General features: G+C 55.3%; 6 protein-coding genes across 6 annotated transcripts; 4 read left to right on the top strand and 2 right to left on the bottom strand.

The window, feature by feature from the left end:
* Window positions 1-1,033: 1,033 nt before the first annotated feature.
* On the top strand, window positions 1,034-6,463 carry CCOS01_05983 (uncharacterized protein; the record flags this gene model as incomplete). The annotated part of the gene is made up of 1 exon (XM_060454157.1): window positions 1,034-6,463. The coding sequence occupies one exon, from the start codon at window positions 1,034-1,036 to the stop codon at window positions 6,461-6,463; it is 5,430 nt and encodes a 1,809-aa protein (XP_060315929.1).
* Window positions 6,464-6,671: 208 nt separating this feature from the next.
* Window positions 6,672-7,522, bottom strand: CCOS01_05982 (ubiquinone biosynthesis protein COQ7; the record flags this gene model as incomplete). Its single annotated transcript, XM_060454156.1, has 3 exons — window positions 6,672-6,692; window positions 6,755-7,270; window positions 7,322-7,522. The coding sequence occupies 3 exons, from the start codon at window positions 7,520-7,522 to the stop codon at window positions 6,672-6,674; spliced, it is 738 nt and encodes a 245-aa protein (XP_060315928.1).
* A 523-nt stretch (window positions 7,523-8,045) lies between these two features.
* On the top strand, window positions 8,046-10,156 carry CCOS01_05981 (plus-3 domain-containing protein; the record flags this gene model as incomplete). Its single annotated transcript, XM_060454155.1, has 4 exons — window positions 8,046-8,245; window positions 8,429-9,168; window positions 9,221-9,357; window positions 9,413-10,156. 4 exons carry the CDS (start codon window positions 8,046-8,048, stop codon window positions 10,154-10,156), a joined length of 1,821 nt encoding a protein of 606 aa, XP_060315927.1.
* A 1,137-nt stretch (window positions 10,157-11,293) lies between these two features.
* Window positions 11,294-12,963, top strand: CCOS01_05980 (glycerophosphoryl diester phosphodiesterase; the record flags this gene model as incomplete). The annotated part of the gene is made up of 4 exons (XM_060454154.1): window positions 11,294-11,378; window positions 11,579-12,012; window positions 12,207-12,311; window positions 12,400-12,963. 4 exons carry the CDS (start codon window positions 11,294-11,296, stop codon window positions 12,961-12,963), a joined length of 1,188 nt encoding a protein of 395 aa, XP_060315926.1.
* A 781-nt stretch (window positions 12,964-13,744) lies between these two features.
* CCOS01_05979 (fungal specific transcription factor domain-containing protein) lies at window positions 13,745-16,637 on the bottom strand (the record flags this gene model as incomplete). Its single annotated transcript, XM_060454153.1, has 3 exons — window positions 13,745-15,371; window positions 15,423-16,020; window positions 16,130-16,637. 3 exons carry the CDS (start codon window positions 16,635-16,637, stop codon window positions 13,745-13,747), a joined length of 2,733 nt encoding a protein of 910 aa, XP_060315925.1.
* Window positions 16,638-18,781: 2,144 nt separating this feature from the next.
* On the top strand, window positions 18,782-19,018 carry CCOS01_05978 (uncharacterized protein; the record flags this gene model as incomplete). Its single annotated transcript, XM_060454152.1, has 1 exon — window positions 18,782-19,018. One exon carries the CDS (start codon window positions 18,782-18,784, stop codon window positions 19,016-19,018), a length of 237 nt encoding a protein of 78 aa, XP_060315924.1.
* Window positions 19,019-19,547: the final 529 nt, after the last annotated feature.

Here is a 19,547-nt window from a genome sequence, read left to right as displayed (position 1 = left end):
ATCTCATCACTGGATTGTTCAAAGCGGGAGACAACCACATACTTCGTACAAGTCACATGGAACCGAAACGGCAGAGACGGGCAGAAAATCAGTCCCTATTCCTCGATAAGGTAGTTGTTCAACCGCGGATTCGGTGTCAAATGTCAGTGGAAGCTCCATCTGCTGCACCGCGCCCGAATAGCGCAGGGAGCCACTGAAGATTTGGGCGTGACATCGGACTAAGGTGGCACGCCCCAGAGGGAGCCGCTAGGTGTTCCCCCCTGTTCACCCCCCCTTATTCGCGCCCCTATTGGCGCCCATTGGCTCGGAGCCAAAGAAGCAATTAAGCCTCGCCCTCCACCAACGTTGCAACTTGCTGGGGATTTGCAGGCCGTCACAGGGATCACTGGTCCTGGTCCCTCCCATACCTTACCTTTCACTGCACTCCATCGCCCTCCCTGTCTCCCCCCAAAACTGCGACAGCCCAAGGTTCCTGGTCTCGAGGATCTGAGGTTGTCTGCAGTCTGCCCGCCTATCCGTACGGGAGATACCTGACTTTAGCAGGTCCAAAGATTCAAGGTGCTCGACTGCAACAAACCCGATCTTCCATCAACCCTGCAGGGCTTGCAGAAGCACACCCCCAGCCCAACCTTTTTCTGGGTACTGCTACATTTCATTCTTTGGAAGGTGTTGTTTCTTACCAAACCCATCAGCCGGATTTTGGAGCAGCTGCCGGTGATCGACCACGAGCGCCGTTGTTGTCTCGCTTTAGCTTCTCGCCTTCGAACCTTTCACCGACGGGTGTGTCTGACTGTCTCGACCGCAATTACAAGACGTCCGCCCCCGATCACCCCTCGACTTGATCTTCCAGACGCATCCCAACCCCTTGTTGGGCTGCTGTCTCTCATTTACACTTCGCCGAGAAAGCCGTGCTTGAGGTGTTTACACCGATCCACGGCCTACACACCTCAAGTTCGCGAGCCGATTTCCTAGAAACCTCGACTAATCCTCAACTCGTTTCCTACCTCTACACCCTCCCGAATTTCCCGTCACAATGACGGACTCGAGACGAGATGATTCGGTCTCACCAATGACAAGAAGCCCTCGCGCGGCATCACCAGCCATCACGAGCCAGCCAGAGTCGCTTGCTCCTCCAGCTCCTCCGCCGAAAGATAACCCTCCTGCTCTTCCCCCAAAGGATCTCCCGACGCCAAAAGACACGTATACCCCGATCGATTCCACGGTGGAAGCACGAGATTACATCAATGGGGGAGCACCTCATGACAGCGTGTCACCCGTTAACGACGGAAGGCGGCCGCAGCTCCCAACCCTCAACTCCACCGATAGCGTGCGTCAGACCCCTGGCGGTCTGCCCGTGATGCCCGAAGACGATACATACTCCCCTGAGCCAGCTTCACCGACCGATCGCAGAAGCGTACAATTTGCCAGAACGGACCAGGTCCTGGAAGCCCCCGCAAGCCATTCGCGGCAGCCATCATGGGACGACGGTGGAAAGTCCATCGGCTCTGCCTTCATTTCTAAACTGAAGCAGCTCACCGGCTCTGGCAGCACGCAGACCCTCAAGACGAGCAGCTCCGGTAACCTGAACGAGAACGGCACGCCGCCGTCCATGGGTAGCTCGCCCACCACCGGCCAGTTCAGATCAAGAATACCTCATACACTAGACGAGGATGGTGGCAGCGATGCTGATGCGGATGTTGAGGAGACGGCTGATGAGGGAGCCACATCGGATGCTGTCAAGCCCAAGAAGAAAAGGAGAATGCGCCGCTCAAAAAAGCAACACATGTCTGTCCCGAGTACCCCCAACCTGCGACATCTACCCGGCCCAGACTCGCCCGTCGGTTACGGCCGGATGGGTCTGCGAAGGCGCTTGAGTATGCCAGACCACCCCGAGCAGCAGCACGGCATGTCGGAAGGTGAAGGACGAGACCAGCTTGCAGGTCCCTCATGGATAAGGTCTCGCAAGAATACCGGAGATGGCACTGAGAGCCCTGGAGGAAGAAGAATGGGCCACGTCCGTCGCATAACTGTCCTTGGTGGAGGCGGGGTATCGGACGGAGACGCGATCACGCCCAAGAGACCTTTTTTCGGCAGCGAACGAGCATCGACTTGGAAATACGTCAAGAACACCTTGAAGCTCCTTAGGCAGAAGAAAGAGGATCGTTTCGATTTCGCAAAGTCGGCAGAACTCATGGCAGAGCTGCGAGCCGGAGCGCCCGCCGTTCTCATGTTGGCCAGCATGATCCAAAGGGATGAGCATGGCAATAAGCGAATCCCTGTCCTTCTCGAACAAGTGCGCTTGCGTATTACTGATAGTCAACCCGAGTCCGACGACGACAGTGAGCGGCATTGGGTCTTCACAATGGACCTCGAGTACGGCAGCGGCCCAAGTCGAATGAAATGGGTCATTATCAGGACTCTGAAAGACATCTACAATCTCCACGTACGATACAAGCTTGCGATGAGCAACGATAAGTACTTGCATGGGCGCGCCGATGTAGGAGCCCGACCCAAAATGCCCAAGTTCCCCTGGGGCGCCTTCCCCTATCTTCGCAGTGCCCGTAATAAGGATGACAGCGAGGACGAAGATGACGCAAGCATTCGGGGCGATGATCTAGGAGAGGTCACCGCTGGCGAAGGGACTGCTGCTGAGGGTACCGCAGGAGAAGGTACAGCAAGCGAGTGGGAAGGCGGTCGAGCTGGCCCTGGAGTTAGGAAGAAGTCACGCCTCGGCATGCTCGGTATGCGTAGGAAATCGACCGGATTTACTGAGCCCGGGGACTCGGGTGGCGAGAACCAAATCGATCAGGTTCAGGCTCGGAAACGGTACTTTGAGCGTCAAAGAAGGGTCCTTGAAAAGTATCTCCAGGACATGATTCGGTGGTTAATGTTCCGTGCGGACAGTAACCGTCTTTGCAAGTTCTTGGAGCTGTCTGCTCTGGGAGTGCGCCTAGCTGCTGAAGGCAGCTATCATGGCAAAGAGTGCTACTTGCACATCCAATCCTCCAAAGGCATGGATTTCCGTCGAGTCTTGACACCAAAGAAGGTCATTGCTCGCCATAGTCGCAAGTGGTTCCTTGTGCGCTCTAGCTACATCGTCTGTGTCGAATCACCAGAGAAGATGAGCGTCTACGACGTCTACCTCGTGGACTCCAAGTTTCGCATTGTTTCCAAGAAAAGCACATTGAAACAGTTGTCCAAGGGAAAGACCAAGGCCGAGGAGAAGGAGATCGACCTGGCGGAAGAGGGCGATGCTGAGAAGCATCACACACTGACACTGCATACAGCTGAGCGAAAGGTCAAATTGTTTTCAAGAAACCAACACATCATGAAGCAGTTCGAAGACTCAATAGCAGAGATGCTCAAGCAGACTAAGTGGTATGACACCAATCGCTTCGACAGCTTCTCTCCAGTCCGAAATGGCGTATTTGCGCAGTGGCTTGTAGACGGCAGAGATTACATGTGGAACGTATCTCGTGCGATCAGCATGGCCCGAGACGTGATTTACATTCATGATTGGTGGCTCAGTCCCGAGCTTTATATGCGTCGACCAGCCGCTATCAGCCAGAAGTGGCGTTTGGATCGACTCCTGCAGCGAAAGGCCCGAGAGGGTGTCAAAATCTTCATCATTGTGTATCGCAATGTCGAAGCTGCTATTCCGATCGACTCTGAGTACACCAAGTATTCACTCTTGAACCTCCACCCGAACATCTTCGTCCAGCGGTCTCCCAATCAATTCAAGAAGAACCAGTTCTTCTTCGCCCACCATGAAAAGCTGTGTATCGTCGATCACGATGTCGCATTTGTCGGTGGCATCGACTTGTGTTTTGGCCGTTGGGATTGCCCGCAGCATCCGATTACAGACGACAAACCGACGGGTTTCGAGCACAGCGAGCAGCCAAAGGATGCTGAACATTGCCAACTCTTCCCCGGAAAGGACTACTCGAACCCCCGTGTCCAAGATTTCTTCAAACTCGACGAGCCGTACGAGGAGATGTACGACCGAAGCAAGGTTCCCCGAATGCCATGGCACGACATTGCTATGCAGGTCGTTGGTCAGCCAGCCCGAGATTTGACGAGACACTTCGTCCAAAGGTGGAACTATGTCAAGAGAGGCAGGAAGACGACCCGTCCTTTGCCGTTCTTGCTACCGCCTCCAGATGTAAAAATGCACGAGCTCGATGCCCTTGGGCTGACGGGTACTTGCGAAGTTCAGATCTTGAGGTCATCCGCCAACTGGTCTCTGGGCATTGAGCATGTCGAGTGCAGTATCCAGAACGCCTACGTCAAGATGATTGAGGATTCCGACCATTTCGTTTACATCGAGAACCAGTTCTTCATCACGAGCACCGAGGCGTTCAATACAAAGATTGTCAATCGCATCGGTGATGCGCTTGTCGAGCGCATCATCAGAGCTCACGAGAACGATGAGGACTGGAAGGCATGCATTGTCATTCCTCTCATGCCTGGTTTCCAAAACACTGTCGATGAACAGGAAGGCACCAGTGTTCGTCTCATTCTGCAATGCCAATACCGCAGTATCTGCCGCGGTGAAGGCTCGATCTTCGAACGTCTCCGTGCTGCCAACATCGAACCGGAAGAGTACATTCAGTTCTACAGTCTGCGACAGTGGGGCAAAATTGGCCCCAGAAATGCTTTGGTCACTGAGCAGCTTTACATTCATGCCAAATGTATCGTGGTAGATGATCGTGTTGCGCTCATTGGTTCCGCCAACATCAACGAGCGGTCCATGCTTGGAAGTCGTGACTCTGAGCTTGCTGCTGTTGTTCGTGACACCGACATGATTTGGTCAACAATGGCAGGCAGACCTTACCAAGTCGGTCGGTTTGCGCATACCTTGCGACTTCGCCTGATGCGAGAACATCTTGGCCTGGATGTAGACGAGATCCTGGAGGAAGAAAGGCAGGCCGAAATGGACCGCCAAGCCGAGTACGAGGCAGAGATGGATCAAATTTACGACGAGGAAGCAGAGTCACCTCCTGTCGCAGGGCCGAGTGCACCGCAGTCAGCCAGCAAACCGACCAAGCCAGCAATGCCAGGACAGGCTGCAAGCTTTAACCATGATGCCGCAGAGGCGGAAGCGGCAGCCGAGGAAGCGTCCTCAGTGTCCTCTTCAGAGAAGGGCAAGGACCGCGACGATCGCGTAACCGGCAACGAGGCACACGACCTAGAAGTCGCCGGTTTTGGCAAAGACCACTGGAAGGAAGCCGCTCAGCTTGGCCTTGACCGAGGACGAGACTCTGTCATCATCAATGGCCGCGAGGTCCTTGTCAACAATGTGAACTCTGAAGGAAAAGGCACTTTGCAATCGCCGATGCAGCCTCACGAGCGCAAGCTGTCGGCTGATCACCACACGGAAGAGGAGGGCGGAGTTAGCAACGATGCCCTGCCGCCGATCCCAGCTCTCAACAGACGGACCACAGACCAACTCGGCCTCCCTCGCACAGCTGGGCTTCCCACACTACCTGCTGTAGACGATACTGATATTGGCGGACCCCCTGTTCACTTGGACCAGAGCGGCCAGCCGACCAACGGCCCACTGCATCCTCTGGCTGCAGATATCAGGCAAGCGCACATTGATAAGGATTGCATGCGTGACCCCGTCAACTCAACGTTCTTTGACGACATCTGGAACAGGGTCGCTGAGAATAACACGAAACTGTACCGCCGCGTTTTTAGATGCATGCCCGATTCAGAAGTGCTTACCTGGCCCGATTATCGAGAGGCTGTGTCTTACACGGAGAGGTTCAGACAGAGCATGGAGGGCCAAACCAAGACCGATGACGGAGATCCCAACTTTAACCGTCACCAGACACCTGTCAGCGGAGGTGGTGCCGGTATGGGCGCGCCAGGCCCTGGGGCTATTGCGAGCGCTGTAGCGGATAAGACGGAAGAGAAGCTGCACCTCAAGACCAACCACTCGAACCATCCTAGAATTGTCATCCCGGCAGATGATGACCACGACCTCAACGAGAAGAGCGAGCACCCAAGTTCCCGAGGCGGGCTCAACCTCAACATAGACGTGTCGGCATCATCAAAGCGTCCACAAGATGATCCATCGCCTATTCTTCCTGCTGGAGACGTTCCCTTCCCGGCCTTTGAACCAGGCCCTGCCGCCGACGCCAGCATGTTGGAACCAGCACGAGAGAAGAGTAGGGAAAGAAGAACCACCTTTTCCCCTCTAGAGAAGCCGCCTTCGAGAGATGTGAGCATTCTAGCTCAACAAGCCCAAGGGTCGGTTAGACGCCGCCGACGGGCCACTACTAAGGGCAGCCGGCGCGGTATGCCGCCCGAAGAGGTGCTTGGGCGGGCCGAAGCAGAGGAACTGCTCAGCATGATTCAGGGGCATGTCGTCAACTTCCCATATGATTGGCTCCTGACTGAAGAACAAAACGGCAACTGGGGATTCCAGGTGGACGGTGTCGCGCCGCTTCAAATCTAGTAAGTCTCCGTCTATCATTCCCGTGCGTAGCCGGTCCAGTGCTAACATCCATTGCAGCAACTAGGTGTTATACACAGTTCAGAACGGTCTCATGGACCTGCTGGACAAAGCCTCTCTATATGGCTGAACCATTACACGATACATCGATGCACAGGACGGAGTCAGGGAGGAGCATCTTGGCGTCGCGGGTACTTTCACTGTATTGATTCTATTCGTATGGCTTCGGCCCCTGTTTTTACATGTATTGTACACATTGTTAAATTACAGCCTTTATTACACCTTCTCACTTACCCAGATGGCGCCTTTGCAACCCGCCCGGATCACACCGGTGAGCAACCAGTGCGGCTCCGCCTTCTTGGCGTCATGCTCGACAGCGTGGTCCAGGTGCTCCAATTCTTCATCGCGAATCCGCCGCAGTGTCTTAATGAGATCGGTGAACTCCGGACCGACGTCGTAGCCTTCAGCTTCCCACTCTGTGACCATCTCGATTAGGGTTCTGATTTGGTTGTTGTAGTGATCGCCAATTTCCGTCTCGACGGCCTCTGTACATGCCATGGCCGCTTCGCGACCCATTACTGCGGTACTCCAGCCCAGCCCAGTTGACATTAGCTGCCACAGAGGATACAGGGCAGTCGGTCGCACGCGATGCTTGTGGATGAGGGCGTTGAATGTATTTAGGTGGCCCTCTTCTTGGTCGTACATATGTGCCATGAGAGGTCGAAGGTGCGGGTGTCGATTGACGATCGGTGGGGTTTGAGCTGTGTAGATTCGGGTGGCAGCCAGTTCTCCGGCTTGATTGACTCGAAGCTGAACAAAGTCAGTATAGTTTCCCCAACTGCATACAATTGCACAACTTACTGCTGAAGACAAGAAATCCCGCTGCTCTTGGGTCAGGGGCTTTCGTCGGGGCGCCGCTGCTGCACCTTTTGCTTCGGCCTGAGCATTGGATGTGCCGGATAGCTGTCTGCGCGAGATGCAAACACCCGGCGCATACGCGTTTTGCGCTCCAATTCTTCCGATGCCACAGCAGGGCCTCAGAACTGATCTTACTGAAGCCATTGTGAGATTTTCCTGTGGATAGACAAGACCCCTAGGGTATTCGGAGCACAAACTCGGCCGAAGACAAATAGAAGATGTCAATGACATCGAACGACTAGACCCTGTGGATGCTGAAGCCTTTGTGAGCGTTGATTGGCTAGCCGTAGGGCAGGTCGGATGGCCATGGGCCGACGCTCCGACTGCTCCACCCCTGTGCAGACGAATGACATAATCTGAGCCAATCAGGCACGCGTTCGCAACGACAATGGCCCAAGGCTGTGAATAGGAGCCAGACTTTCGAGTTCTTATTCTTACAACCTTACCACACAACCGCTAGCGACCATCTCCTGACCATTCACCTCTCTACACCCAATCGACAAAGGAATTTCATCTTTCTGCGACTCAAAGTTATCGTATTTGTTTTCTTTGCATCGATAGCCAATTGCGTAAACCGATCGATCGGTCTTGAATCACTTGATACACCCGGCGCAGTTGCTTGAAAGAGCTTCCAGCCCCTTAGTCGAATACCCGATCGTAACTCACCATGGCCGACATTGATGATGAGCTTTTGGCTCTCGCCGGAGGCGGAGAGTCCTCTGACGAGGAAGAGGAGGAGGTGATGTCTGAGGTGGAGAGTAGGGCGCAATCCGCGTCACCACCGCCCAAGGCGGCTGCGAAAAAGTCCGCTGCGAAAAAGGTGAAGAAGCGCGCTGGAGGAGGCGACTCAGAAGAAGAAGGAGAGACGTAAGTTTCTCCCGTTTTGTAGTACACCCAGGCGCATTCCTACCTCTACATCGGAGGAAGTCCACCAACCTTGAGCTTCACCTTCGACATCTTGAATTTCAATCTCCCAGCTCATCATCGCGCGCGCAACATTGGCTTTCCACTGCCTTGCCTGCCAATTACATCACTGACAATGCGCCTCAGCTCTTCAGCACCCGGTAGCCCCAACTCGATAGGATCCGCCGCCATGGACGAGTCCGACTCCGAGGCCGAGCCGCATAGGGCGGGCCAAGACGATGATGAGGAGGATAAGTACCCGATCGACGGCATGTTCAAAAGCCGCGCCGAAAAGGAGATGGTAATGGCCATGCGCGAAGTCGAGAGAGAATCACTGCTCGCAGAGCGACAGGCCGAAATTGAGCGCCACAGACAGAATCGCATGCTGCGACAGCTTGTCAGCAAGCAGGAGAACGAGGAGAAGAAGCAGAAGCTCAAGAAGCGCAGCGCCGACGCTGCCGACCTCGACGACGAATCGCGCACGACAGCGCGGCCGCGCACCGACGGCAAGACGTCAGCGATAGATGAGCTACGTCGCGCGCGTGCGGAAAAGGTCGACCGCATACGTCGTCGCGAGGAGGAGCGCAAGGGGCTTAGGTCGCCGCGCGACGACTACCAGGACGACAGCGATGAGGGAGGTGATTACGAGGAGAACCAACGCCGTCGGCACCGCAAGTCACGATCGCCGGAGGACGAGATTGTCGCACGCGAGTTGCCGCCTCCAGACATTCGGGATTTCGAGCGCATTCGCGTCGGAAAGAGTCGTTTCGCGGAGCACTGCTTCCACCCAAGCTTCGAGACGACCATGATAGGATGCTACGTCCGCATCAGTATCGGTCCCGATCCCAAGACGGGCCAGGACGAATATCGCATGGCGCGCATTCAATGTCAGTCCGCCCGCCGAGGTGTTGTTGCTGACAAGATGCTGACGTTTTACAGCCATCACGGTTGGCAAGCCATACGCCATGACAGGCCCTAGTGGTGCCTTTGTGACCGATCAGTATGTTCTGGCAGCTCATGGTAAGGCGGAACGGCCGTTCCCATTCATTTTCCTGTCAGATCGGCCATTTACCGAGGTGGGTTTCCTCTTCAGACGCTCTATACTGGAGGGCGTCCAACTGACTGGAACAGCGCGAATACAATCGATACGAAAAGGTCATTCAGTCCGAGGGCCTGACTTGGCCCAAGAAGAAGACCCTCATGGACAAGATTGACGACATCAACGCGCTCATCGCGTACCATCTCTCCACCACCGAGATTGACGAGCGCATCCAGCGCAAGGCCGCGCTCCGCAAGAAGTTCGATCCCAAGTTGCGCGAGCGCCTCGCTCAAGATATCGAGGTCGCCCGCGCCCAAGGGAACACCAGAAAAGCAGAGGACCTGCAGGAGCAGCTCGACGACCTCAAAACGAACGTATTGGCCTTCAAGACGAGCCTTAGCGAGACCTCATCTAAGCCCAGCGCAACATCCCAGCAGGACCGGTTAGCTAACATCAACCGCCAACGCCGGCTGGAGAACGCCGAGAACGTTAGGAGAGCACAGCTCAAGGAGAAGGCCGAGGCGCGTAAGCTAGAGGCGGCGCTGGAGAGGGGCGAGGACATCAAGAACGATTTGTCGCGGCGGTTGCGGACCAAGGCCAAGTTCATCCACGACGCCAACGATACGGGCAGCAAGAAGGCAAAAGACAGCAATGCAAGCACACCCGCCAACGGCACGCCCAAGATGGGCGCTCAGGAGAAGAACTTCTTGCCTAACTTGGTCAAGCTGCAGGCTGCGAACCAGGAGAAGAAGGGCATCCCGACAATTCACAAGCCGCTCATGGATGATGACATTATCGGATCCCTGGATCTCGATATTGACATTGACATTGACTAAAGAAGTCTTGTTTCGCGGCGGAAATCATTTGCATGGTTGCGAGGGAGGGACTTGGCCTGGCTGGAGACTGGTAAAAGTTGCTTTAAAGGGGCATAAGGGGGTTTACGGGTACAGAGGCCCGACATCATATGGCACCTTTCCAGCGCAGTAGTTGTAGAGTAGAAAAAAAGTGTTTTGGCAGGGCTCTCTGCGTGAGCGAAGCAATCGACGCGATAGAGCAGACAAGAATGAAACAGGCTGCGCAAGCACTCGTCGAATTCATGGATCATCAGCCGTAATTTCACCTGCCTTCCCTCAGTAGCCTAATTTCTTCCAATGACCGTATCCTAGGCATGAGGCCCATTGATTCCTGTCTATCTACCTCAGTGAACCTGGAAGAGAACGGGTTACGCGGGACGCTACTGCAGACTCGCCCACCGCGGGGTCGGACTTAAGGTCTTGCCCCGCGCCGGTGGTCTGGTGGTGAGTGAGCTGCGGGGCAATGGATGCGCCAGCCCACAGTACCAGGTAGCGGAAGCGATCCGTCCCAAATTCCCACCTGCACCCTGCCCGCGTTAAGCTTCAAGGCAAAGTACGGCCCCGTCGGCGCGCATTGGGCTTCTGCACGTGGTGGGACGTCGAACCGGCACGACCGAATTGGAATTGCTCCGAGGCACCCCGCTGGCCAGCTACGTATGGTGAGGCGAGGCAACTAGCTGTACGTCTTGTCTCATAATCGTTCCTACCTTGGACATACAATCCTCATGTTCGTCGTCGTCAACATTCCGTCCCGTCCTTTGAATCAGCCCACAACTGCGCACGGCTTTTACGGGATTAACCTAAGCCTTCGAGACCTCTGAAAGCTCCCGAGTCCGTATGCGCTAGAGTATGCGACAACTACATTACGTCCATTAGTTGATTAGTCTACAACTCTTCTCCCCTCTCTACCACTTGAGAAAGAACTTCATCGTTTCGTCGTTGAATTCACGTAGACTCATAATTCTTTGCTTCTCTCCCTCCTCCGGCGCCTGCCTTTCTGTATCACACCACTCGGTCACTTGCGCTCATAGACCACCATCTCATTAGACAAGAGTGCTTTACACTAAGCTGGGCTGTCCGTTGATAGACCCAGCCTCCCACATACCATTAGAATTCTAGATGAGACATAGAGGACATCCAGCAGCAGCGGCAATGACTCCTGAAACGAAACCCCTCCTGGGGGATGAGTCCTCCAGCCCGTCAGGTACAACCTTCTCTCTCTCCCCCCCCCCCCCCCCCCCCCCCCCCCCCCTCACCTCCGCGCCCGCAACCAACCCATCCACAAAACCACACACACACAACCATACACCTCACCCTCCCCCCCCCCCCCCCCCCCCCCACCCCTCCCCCCCCCCCCCCCCCCCCCCCAAATTGCACGTTTTTGCTCTAGGTGCCAATATGTAGCTAATAAGAGGCTCAACATCGCAGCACACTTTACATCCGCCCTCCCACTCACCACAGCCACCACCACAACCCGAGGCGGCGGCGGTGGCGGCGGACATCATCTCCCCCAAGCAATAGCCCACCGCGGCTTCAGAGCCCAGTACCCCGAAAACACCCTCCTCGCCTTCCGCGCCGCGCTCGACGAAGCCGGGGCGCACGCCCTCGAGACGGACCTGCACCTCTCGCGCGACGGCGTCGTCGTGCTCTCCCACGACGGGAGCCTGAAGCGGTGTTTCGGGATCGAGGACAAGAAGATCAACGAGTGCGATTGGAGTTATCTCAAGACGCTCGAGACGGTTAGAGAGCCGAGGCAGAGGATGCCGAGGCTGGAGGATCTGTTGGGGTTGTTGGCGGAGGAGGGGAGGGAGGGGGTTTGGGTTTTGCTCGATATCAAGGTAAGGGATCACGTTCATGGGTGCTTTTGGGGTGATGGGTTTTGTGCTTTGGGTGTTTGGTGTGGGAGGTGAAGAGAGGGGGAGTTGAAGAGGAGGGTGCGAGAAGAGAGCGCGGCGCTGGGAAGAAGAAGAAGAAGAAGAAGAAGATGATGATGATGATGATGAAGATGCTGACGTGAATCGAATGCGCATAGACCGACGATCCCCCAGCAGAACTCCTCGGCCGCGTAGCCGACGTCCTGGCCTCCACGCCGGGTCCCGTGCCGTGGAACGAGAGGATAGTATTCGGATGCTGGAACGTAAGTTACCATCTCACCAGTCTCACCACACTTTCCGCAAAAGACCAAAACCCCAAAGAGCACGACGGTACTAACACTTAATCCAAAGCAACCCTACATCACCCACGTCCGCACAATCTTACCCGCCTACCCAATCTCCCTCATCTCCTGGTCCCCGCTCTACGCCCGCAACTTCCTCACGCCGAAACAGCCGAACCTCTCCTTCAACATGTTCCAAAAGTCCCTCGTCGGGCCCGTCGGCAAACTGTTCATCAGAGACGTGAAGAAGAACCATCGGCAGCTGTTCGTCTGGACGGTCAATGACGAGGAGTGGATGGAGTGGAGTATCCGCGCCGGAGCGGACGGGGTGATTACGGATGATCCAGAGTTGTTCCGGGAGGTTTGTAAGCGGTGGGAGGGGGCATCTACGTCTACATCCACGTCGACTTCGGTTCCATCGGGAGAGCGAGAGGTAGACGCAGACGAAAAGGCGAGGGCGGCTAGGCGGACGGGCCGGGTGCGCGACGGGACGTGGAAGAGGACGGCGAGGTTGTACCTCGAGGTCGCGGGGATACAGGTCCTCGTGGCCGTGTTCACGCCCATTCTGATGCTCGTTGCGCGGTTTGGGGTTGTGGGGCCCGGGCCCAAGGCCGCCAAGGCGTTGAAGCTGTGAGAATTGAGGGGGCTCTTGCAACGATGTGTTGGCGCTGGCTGGTTTGAGAAGGTCTCTAGTATGATCAATCTTGCGGGGATAGACGACACCTGTGAAAGAGGAGAGAAAATGAGCTAGGGGAAAGTACACTGACAGAGGGCGAGTGGAGGGAAAGGGGGGCAGAGAGTAGAGCCCAGTCGGATGATAACTGTGATGAACGTTTAGAGGACAGTAATTTACCTACATAGGAAGAGGCAGAGGGGGCTGAAATATAGCGCTAATTGCGCGATGTAGATGGAGGCTAGGTGACTAGAAATACAGAAGAGTATAAAGTTCGAATCCCGAAATACACATCCTCCTAGATCTGTGGCTTTCACCCAAACTTTCCTTCCCATGCTATACTTCTGTACAAGAACAGGCTACAGTACCCAGACATTGTGCAGTTTTGGAAGATGGTACCAAAGGTAACAAAATGTTGGACCTCCTTAGACCAGGACAGATAGTGCGCGTGAGAGCATTGAAGCAGACAGGATTTGTGCGAAGCCCGCATATATCCTTGAGCCGAGAGAAGTTATGTGTGACGCCTCGTTGTGTCTTGTCAGAAGATTCGGGTGGGGTCGAGGAAGGGTTCCTTTAAGAACAACAAGAGATAATCAATATTCATGTCCAAGAGCTTGCTAGGTTTCCCATTTCCATCTGGCCGTTCAGATATATAAAGCCCTGAAAATTCTCACATACCAAAAGCCAAAGCTGTCGCTATTTAAACCATCCAAATCACGCCGTCGACATACAACCCTCTCGCTCAAAGTCCGTAATTCCCATCAAGCCCATCCAAAAATAACCCATCATTGTTCGCGTTCCCGCTGCAAGATGCGAGCAACGCGTTCCGGTACTCCAAACTGCTGACGCTCAAATTCAAATCACTCGTCGCCAGGTCCTCGCCCGAGGACAAGCTCTCCTCGCTAACACTCAACACACTCTGCGGCGGTGCCGGGTTCGTTCCAAAGTCACCGATATTGAAGTTGGCTAGGTCCCAGCTATCGGGGCTCCAGCTGTCCAACCCTGTCGATGATGACGCGGGCGTCTCTCCCATGTTGGGGATGGCGCCGCCACCGCCGCCGTAGATTGCGTCGTAGACGTTGTTCAGACCGCCATCCATGGAGCCGAGAAGGGCCTCCCATTCAGAGGAAGATACCCCAGACACCTTTTGTGGTTGCTGTGGCTGATGTTGTTGTTGCTGCTGCTGTTGTGCGTAAAGACTCTGGTGCGCTGCGGCGAGGATGTGCTGGTGGAGACGGGCTGTAGTTGGCGATGGAGGCGATGAACCGTTTGGTGTGCTATTCAGAGACAGATAGTCGAGATTCTGCTTGGAGGACGTACGGATGCGGCTGGTGATTTGTGACATGGAAAGACGCTGGTCTCGCCGTGCGGGGACGTCTTGCTGCTGCTGCTGTTGTAAATTGTCAAACGACGGCTTCGAACGGGACCGGTAGAGTTCTGGGCGGTTCTGGATGCTTGGCATGGTCATCCGGCGCATCTTCTCCTGCTGCTGGATCAAGTCACTCTCGCTAGCAGCGGCGCTCGGAAGACGGCCCAAAGTCCGTTGAGGCGACTTCTTCTTGACCGCGGGCGCAGGCGGCGAAGCCCTTTGCGGTGCGGGCATGGACGCGGATGCTTCCGGAGGCTCTTGTGGCGGAGTGGGCAGGTTCTGCTCATCAAGTCGAATGAGGAGGCCTGCCACACGCTTGAGATCGAAGGATCCGGGCGCCTTGGCCTTTGTGAGAATGTGGAGGACGCTGTTGACGAGACGCTCGACGTCCTTTAGCATCTTGCTTTCGGGCTTGAGCTCGAAGCTCTGGTACATGAGGGTCATGCCGCAGAGAACGAGAGTATCCGTCTTGTTGAGGCAGAAGGAGAAGGTCATGCTGCGCTCCTCGAGCAGCTGGACGATTTGAACGACGTGCTTGCTGGACTCGCCAATGGAGATCAAAGCAGGGGCGGCCTTGCGACCGAGCGAGGAGCCAACGGCAGGGCGGTAGATGAGGATCTTGGTGTAGTAGTAGGCGAGAGCAAGCAATGGCGACCGGCTTCCGGTGACATCGGTCGAAGGCTTATCTTGCTTGAAGGTAAGCTTGAGATGCGTCGGGAGTGACTCGTTCCATTCGTCGAGCTCAGCCTCCATGGCAGACATTGACTGCAGCGACAGCTCATGTGAAGTGGCGGCGGGGTAATTCTTCTCCATCACCTTGGCTAGGATTCGGCAACAGCGGAAGAGGGCGAGCGCGCTCGACAAGCGGGTGTATTCGCCAGGGAGCGTTGGCTGGAAGCCCTTCTCTGTGACGTATTCGTCGTCTGTGTCTGAAGGATACTCAGTGTGGATCTCATCCTCCTTGAGCAGTTTCGGCAGTCCAAGAATGGCACCAGAGAAGCTGCAGCCGTTAGTCAATGTCCCAACTTCATTCTGAGGTAATAGTACTCACCAATCCAATGTGTACAGAGTCCAGAACACCTTCTTACGGGTCTCAATAGTGAGCGCGCCGAAGGAGAAGCGTTTCTGGCTCTGATGGAGGCCGAGGCGATGGGACAAACCCACCGCAATGCCCTTGTAGTGCTGCAAGCGCTTGTAATCCGCTCTCACGATGCAGTACAAGATGGCCAACTCAAGACATTGCAGGGTGACCATGGTGTTTTCCATAAGAACAGCCTCGACAGCTCGTTGCCATTGTTGCTCACACGCTGCGATCTGCTCGAGATCGGGCTGGTCGCTGCCTAATGCCGCGATGCCAAAGACGAGGTACAACTGGGCGATTTTGTGATTATTCTTGACCTTTTCCGGGTCTGATACAAACTCCTCATAGATGTGGAGGAATGTCGGCTTGTGCAAGACGGGGAATAAGGGAGCCCACTCTTGGAAGTAGACGTTGACGCAGCGATCTGAGAACAAACGCGGCGGCACTTTGAGTGACTGATCAGGCGTTTTCGGCGTCAAGGGATGGCACCCCTGGATATGCAGAAACGCTTCCGGGTTGAAATCTGAGCATGACTTGCCATTTTCTTGCATCTTGCGCTTGAAAGCCTCTGTGTTCCTTGTTAGCCCAAAAGCTCGTTGGTCTATATCTACATCGCTCGGACCGCCACTCTGGGAGGCGGGATGAACGGGTACGCGCATAAGAAGGGCGGTACGAACCGATAAAGGCACGGCCGCTGGAAGGGCCCATAAAGTATGAATCCGAGTTCTCGACGCCCAGTAATAACGGCGACGCCTGCACCCGGAAAGTATCTTCCTTGGCCGGCGCCCCAGCATCCTTTCTTCCATCTGATGTCGACGCGGGTGAATGCGCCGATGTCGCGACGGAAGGGCTGCGCATGGTCGTGTGGCTGTGGTTTCCGTGCATCCTCGACAGCATGTCAATCTTTTCGTCCTTCTCATCCAGCAAGTCCTTCAACTCCCTGACTTCGGTTTCCAGCTGGCGCACGCGCTCCTCGAGAGACTCTGTGTAGCCGCGGGGGAATGCGCGACGGCTCAGCTTGTCGCTTGTGCGGCACTCGAAGCCCACGTTGGAGCATTGCGAGCATGTCGGCCTAATTCCATCGCAACGAATCTTCTTGCTCCGGCACCGGTCGCAGGCCTGTGCTATGCGGCTTTGCGAGCTGGTGCCCACCTTGATCACCTTCATGGGTAATATTCCAGGCATGGTGGCGGTGTTTCCCTCTGTTTTCTACGTTTCGATGTTCCTTCCTGGTGATTTATCCGATGATGGGCAACTCAAGGCGGATATCTGGCGTTGACTAGGTCAGCCTCAGAGGCTTCGGCGGTGACTTTTTCCTGTTCTCTAGATTCGTCGTTGGTGGGCTCGGTTGATTGTTTTGGACGGGCGCGCGGTTGGTTGAATATTTGTATACAGATGAATCATGAGTCCTCCTCAAAGTGATGGGCGGGTGGTTTCGTAAATCGTCGTCTTCGTTGGGGGTTGTTGCAGGTAGTTGGTATCTTTAGTGACTAAGAGAGTAGGTCCACGAGAACACCGATCTTGCCAACTGAGATGGCAAAGATGACAGCAGAGACACGGAAAGGAGAAGAGTGGAGATTTGGTGTGTTCTACAACTCGGAAGCGGCGGGTGAGCAGTACCTATAATAGGTAGAATGAATTGTAAGGTCGAACAAGACGAAGAGCAATAGAGATGTTGGGTGGGAGGGCGGAGTCGGGGGTGTGTGTGAGGGAAAAAGGGAAAGAAGAAGTGGAAGATGGTCGTAGGGGAGAGGGAGTGAGACTGTGGGGTCTCTTAGTAGCAAAATGGACACAACGACTGGGAACGCTGGACGCAGGACACCACACCGAAAGGATTTGCTGCTAGGAACGCGGTACAAGATGAATCGTGGGGAGTTGGGGACGGTAAAGTACCTCCCTGCCTGCCTTAGGTTAGGTACACTAGGCTACAAGTACAGTACCACCTACCTAGAACAAGACCCCGTGGACGATGTGCGGGGACCAGGGATGGACCATGAGCCTAAGGTAAGGTAGAAACAGCCTTCCGCTTCTTTACTGGAATTTACAGAATTGGTGAGCTCCTGCCTGCAGCCCCGTCAATTACTTACACTGAGCAGAGGTACCTTACTGCTCGGTTCTGGTGAGGTGCTGCTGTGGAGAGGAAAGTACCTGAGGAAACGGGAGGTTTTGGTGGGCCCCGGGCCGGCTCTCGCACTGGATAATCTGCCCTGCATCGCTGGCCAGTGCCTTGCTGTGTTGTGTAAGCGAGGAGCCCTTGAAGGTACAGAAATCTGGGGGAAGAGCAGCCCGGGGTCTGCCGGGCGGCCCTCGCGCCGGCGCTGGTGTTGGGAAAAGTTGGGGTGAGGTGGGAAACGATACAAATGCACGCTAACAAGAGTGAGGGGGAGCCAATCACCAACTGGCAATTGTATACCACCCAGCTCGCTAGACCGTAGACTTAAGTACGAGTACTTCGCTTCTGAGGTCTTCCAAAGTACATTTCCTGATATGGCCACTTGGTGAGGTGCTAGGTACCACCCAAGGTACCGGCCAGCACTCGATGACTGACAAGATCTAAGCTCTGGAAACAGGCGCCAGACAGAATGGAAGCCAGAAGCAGAACAGAAGCACACCACTACACTTTTGCCCGCCACGATAAACGTGTCCATCAACGCCATGCGTCGACGTGATGTGTGCCGGTCTGCTGTTGTGCCCGTAGCCTGACAGCGTCGCCAAAGCACAATGCCCCGCGCAAACCCGCGCTGGCCTGTCCTGCCATTGTCCCGTATCTCTGAAAAGCAGCGTCTCTCTCTCCATCTCGCCATTCAGCCCTTCAAAAGCAGCTCAGCGGACGCAGATATGGCACCACTCGAGTCCTTAGAAGCAGCAGATCACTTCCCCAACTTCAGCTATCCAGTCTCTAGGTAGACCATCCGGTCTCTCCAGAGGCCCCAAAAGTCAACAGGCGCCTACGGCAACCTGACGGAAGGAAAAGCTCTAGACCATTTTGGACGCGGGGCGGATCCGCCCCCCAGAGTTTCCGCTCCGTTGTCAGCCCAGTGTCATGCGCAAGCGTCTCCTGGCGAGTCGTCCATTCCATGCTTCGTGCCACTTCGCTCCAACCAACCCGACCAACCACTCCTTTCCGCCACCACCCATCTCGCCTTTTCCCCAGATTCTACCTTTCGTTCAGGGCCAGATTCGGGAACAAAGAGATACATAGACAAGCTTGCGAATTTGACGTTCGGCAAAAGTAGGAACAGCCCACTGGGCTCTGGGGAAAAGGAGGGAGGCACCTGGGGTTCGAACTGGGGCGCAGGCCACAGGAAACTGGGGGAGAAATCCGGGGCATGGCCCCCGGTGCCGTTACACTGGTTCCGGGGCCCCCCATTATCGCCATATACCCATATCGGATTGGATCAACCCCAGTCGATGATCGCTTCCTCGTTACTGGTGGCCCCAATGATTCGCCGCCTGGGACGAAAGCTGCTTGGCCCACGCCTGCCACGCAAACTGGACCAATTCTTCACCTCTGCAGCGCTCTTCAAGGCCTATCGAGTCTGAGCGTGCGCGGCAGTGATACCTAGTCGTCAATACTGGGCCCGACCTTGCGGTGAGCAGCCAATAAACACAGACGAGCCGCGACTAAACTACCGGATCTTTTGCGATCGACGGGATTTTCGCTGTCTCGAGACCTGTTGGCACCTATTGGCATATCATCACTGAGAGATGACGCCTAGTCTTCATGTCACAACCTCTTGAGCTCTTACACTGACCAACAGCCGTCATCATTATCAACCCGGCCCGGAGTCCAGTGTACATGTTGCGACGACAACCAGACACTGCGCTCCGAATTTGGCTCGACCAGACAGGGTCCAACAGATTCCGAGATAATTGACTGTCCCAATGTCACTTTGAAGTCTGAACGCGCCCAAGTCCCCGACGTCTTGACTCGAGTGACGCTTCTGTGATGCAATGAAAAGACCCGCTGATATTGAAACTGGCGCCAGCTAGTCGGTAATCGTGAGTCCGCCAAAAACGGATCCCCCCATCCAAAAACATGTCACACCGTCGACGCCGTTGGCGTTGGGAATGGAAGGAAACCACGCTATCTTT

Source organism: Colletotrichum costaricense (genome assembly GCF_030867565.1).
Source record: "Colletotrichum costaricense strain IMI 309622 chromosome Unknown Scaffold_5.1, whole genome shotgun sequence".
NCBI lineage: Eukaryota > Fungi > Ascomycota > Sordariomycetes > Glomerellales > Glomerellaceae > Colletotrichum > Colletotrichum costaricense.
This window is presented reverse-complemented; position numbering and strand designations above follow the sequence as displayed.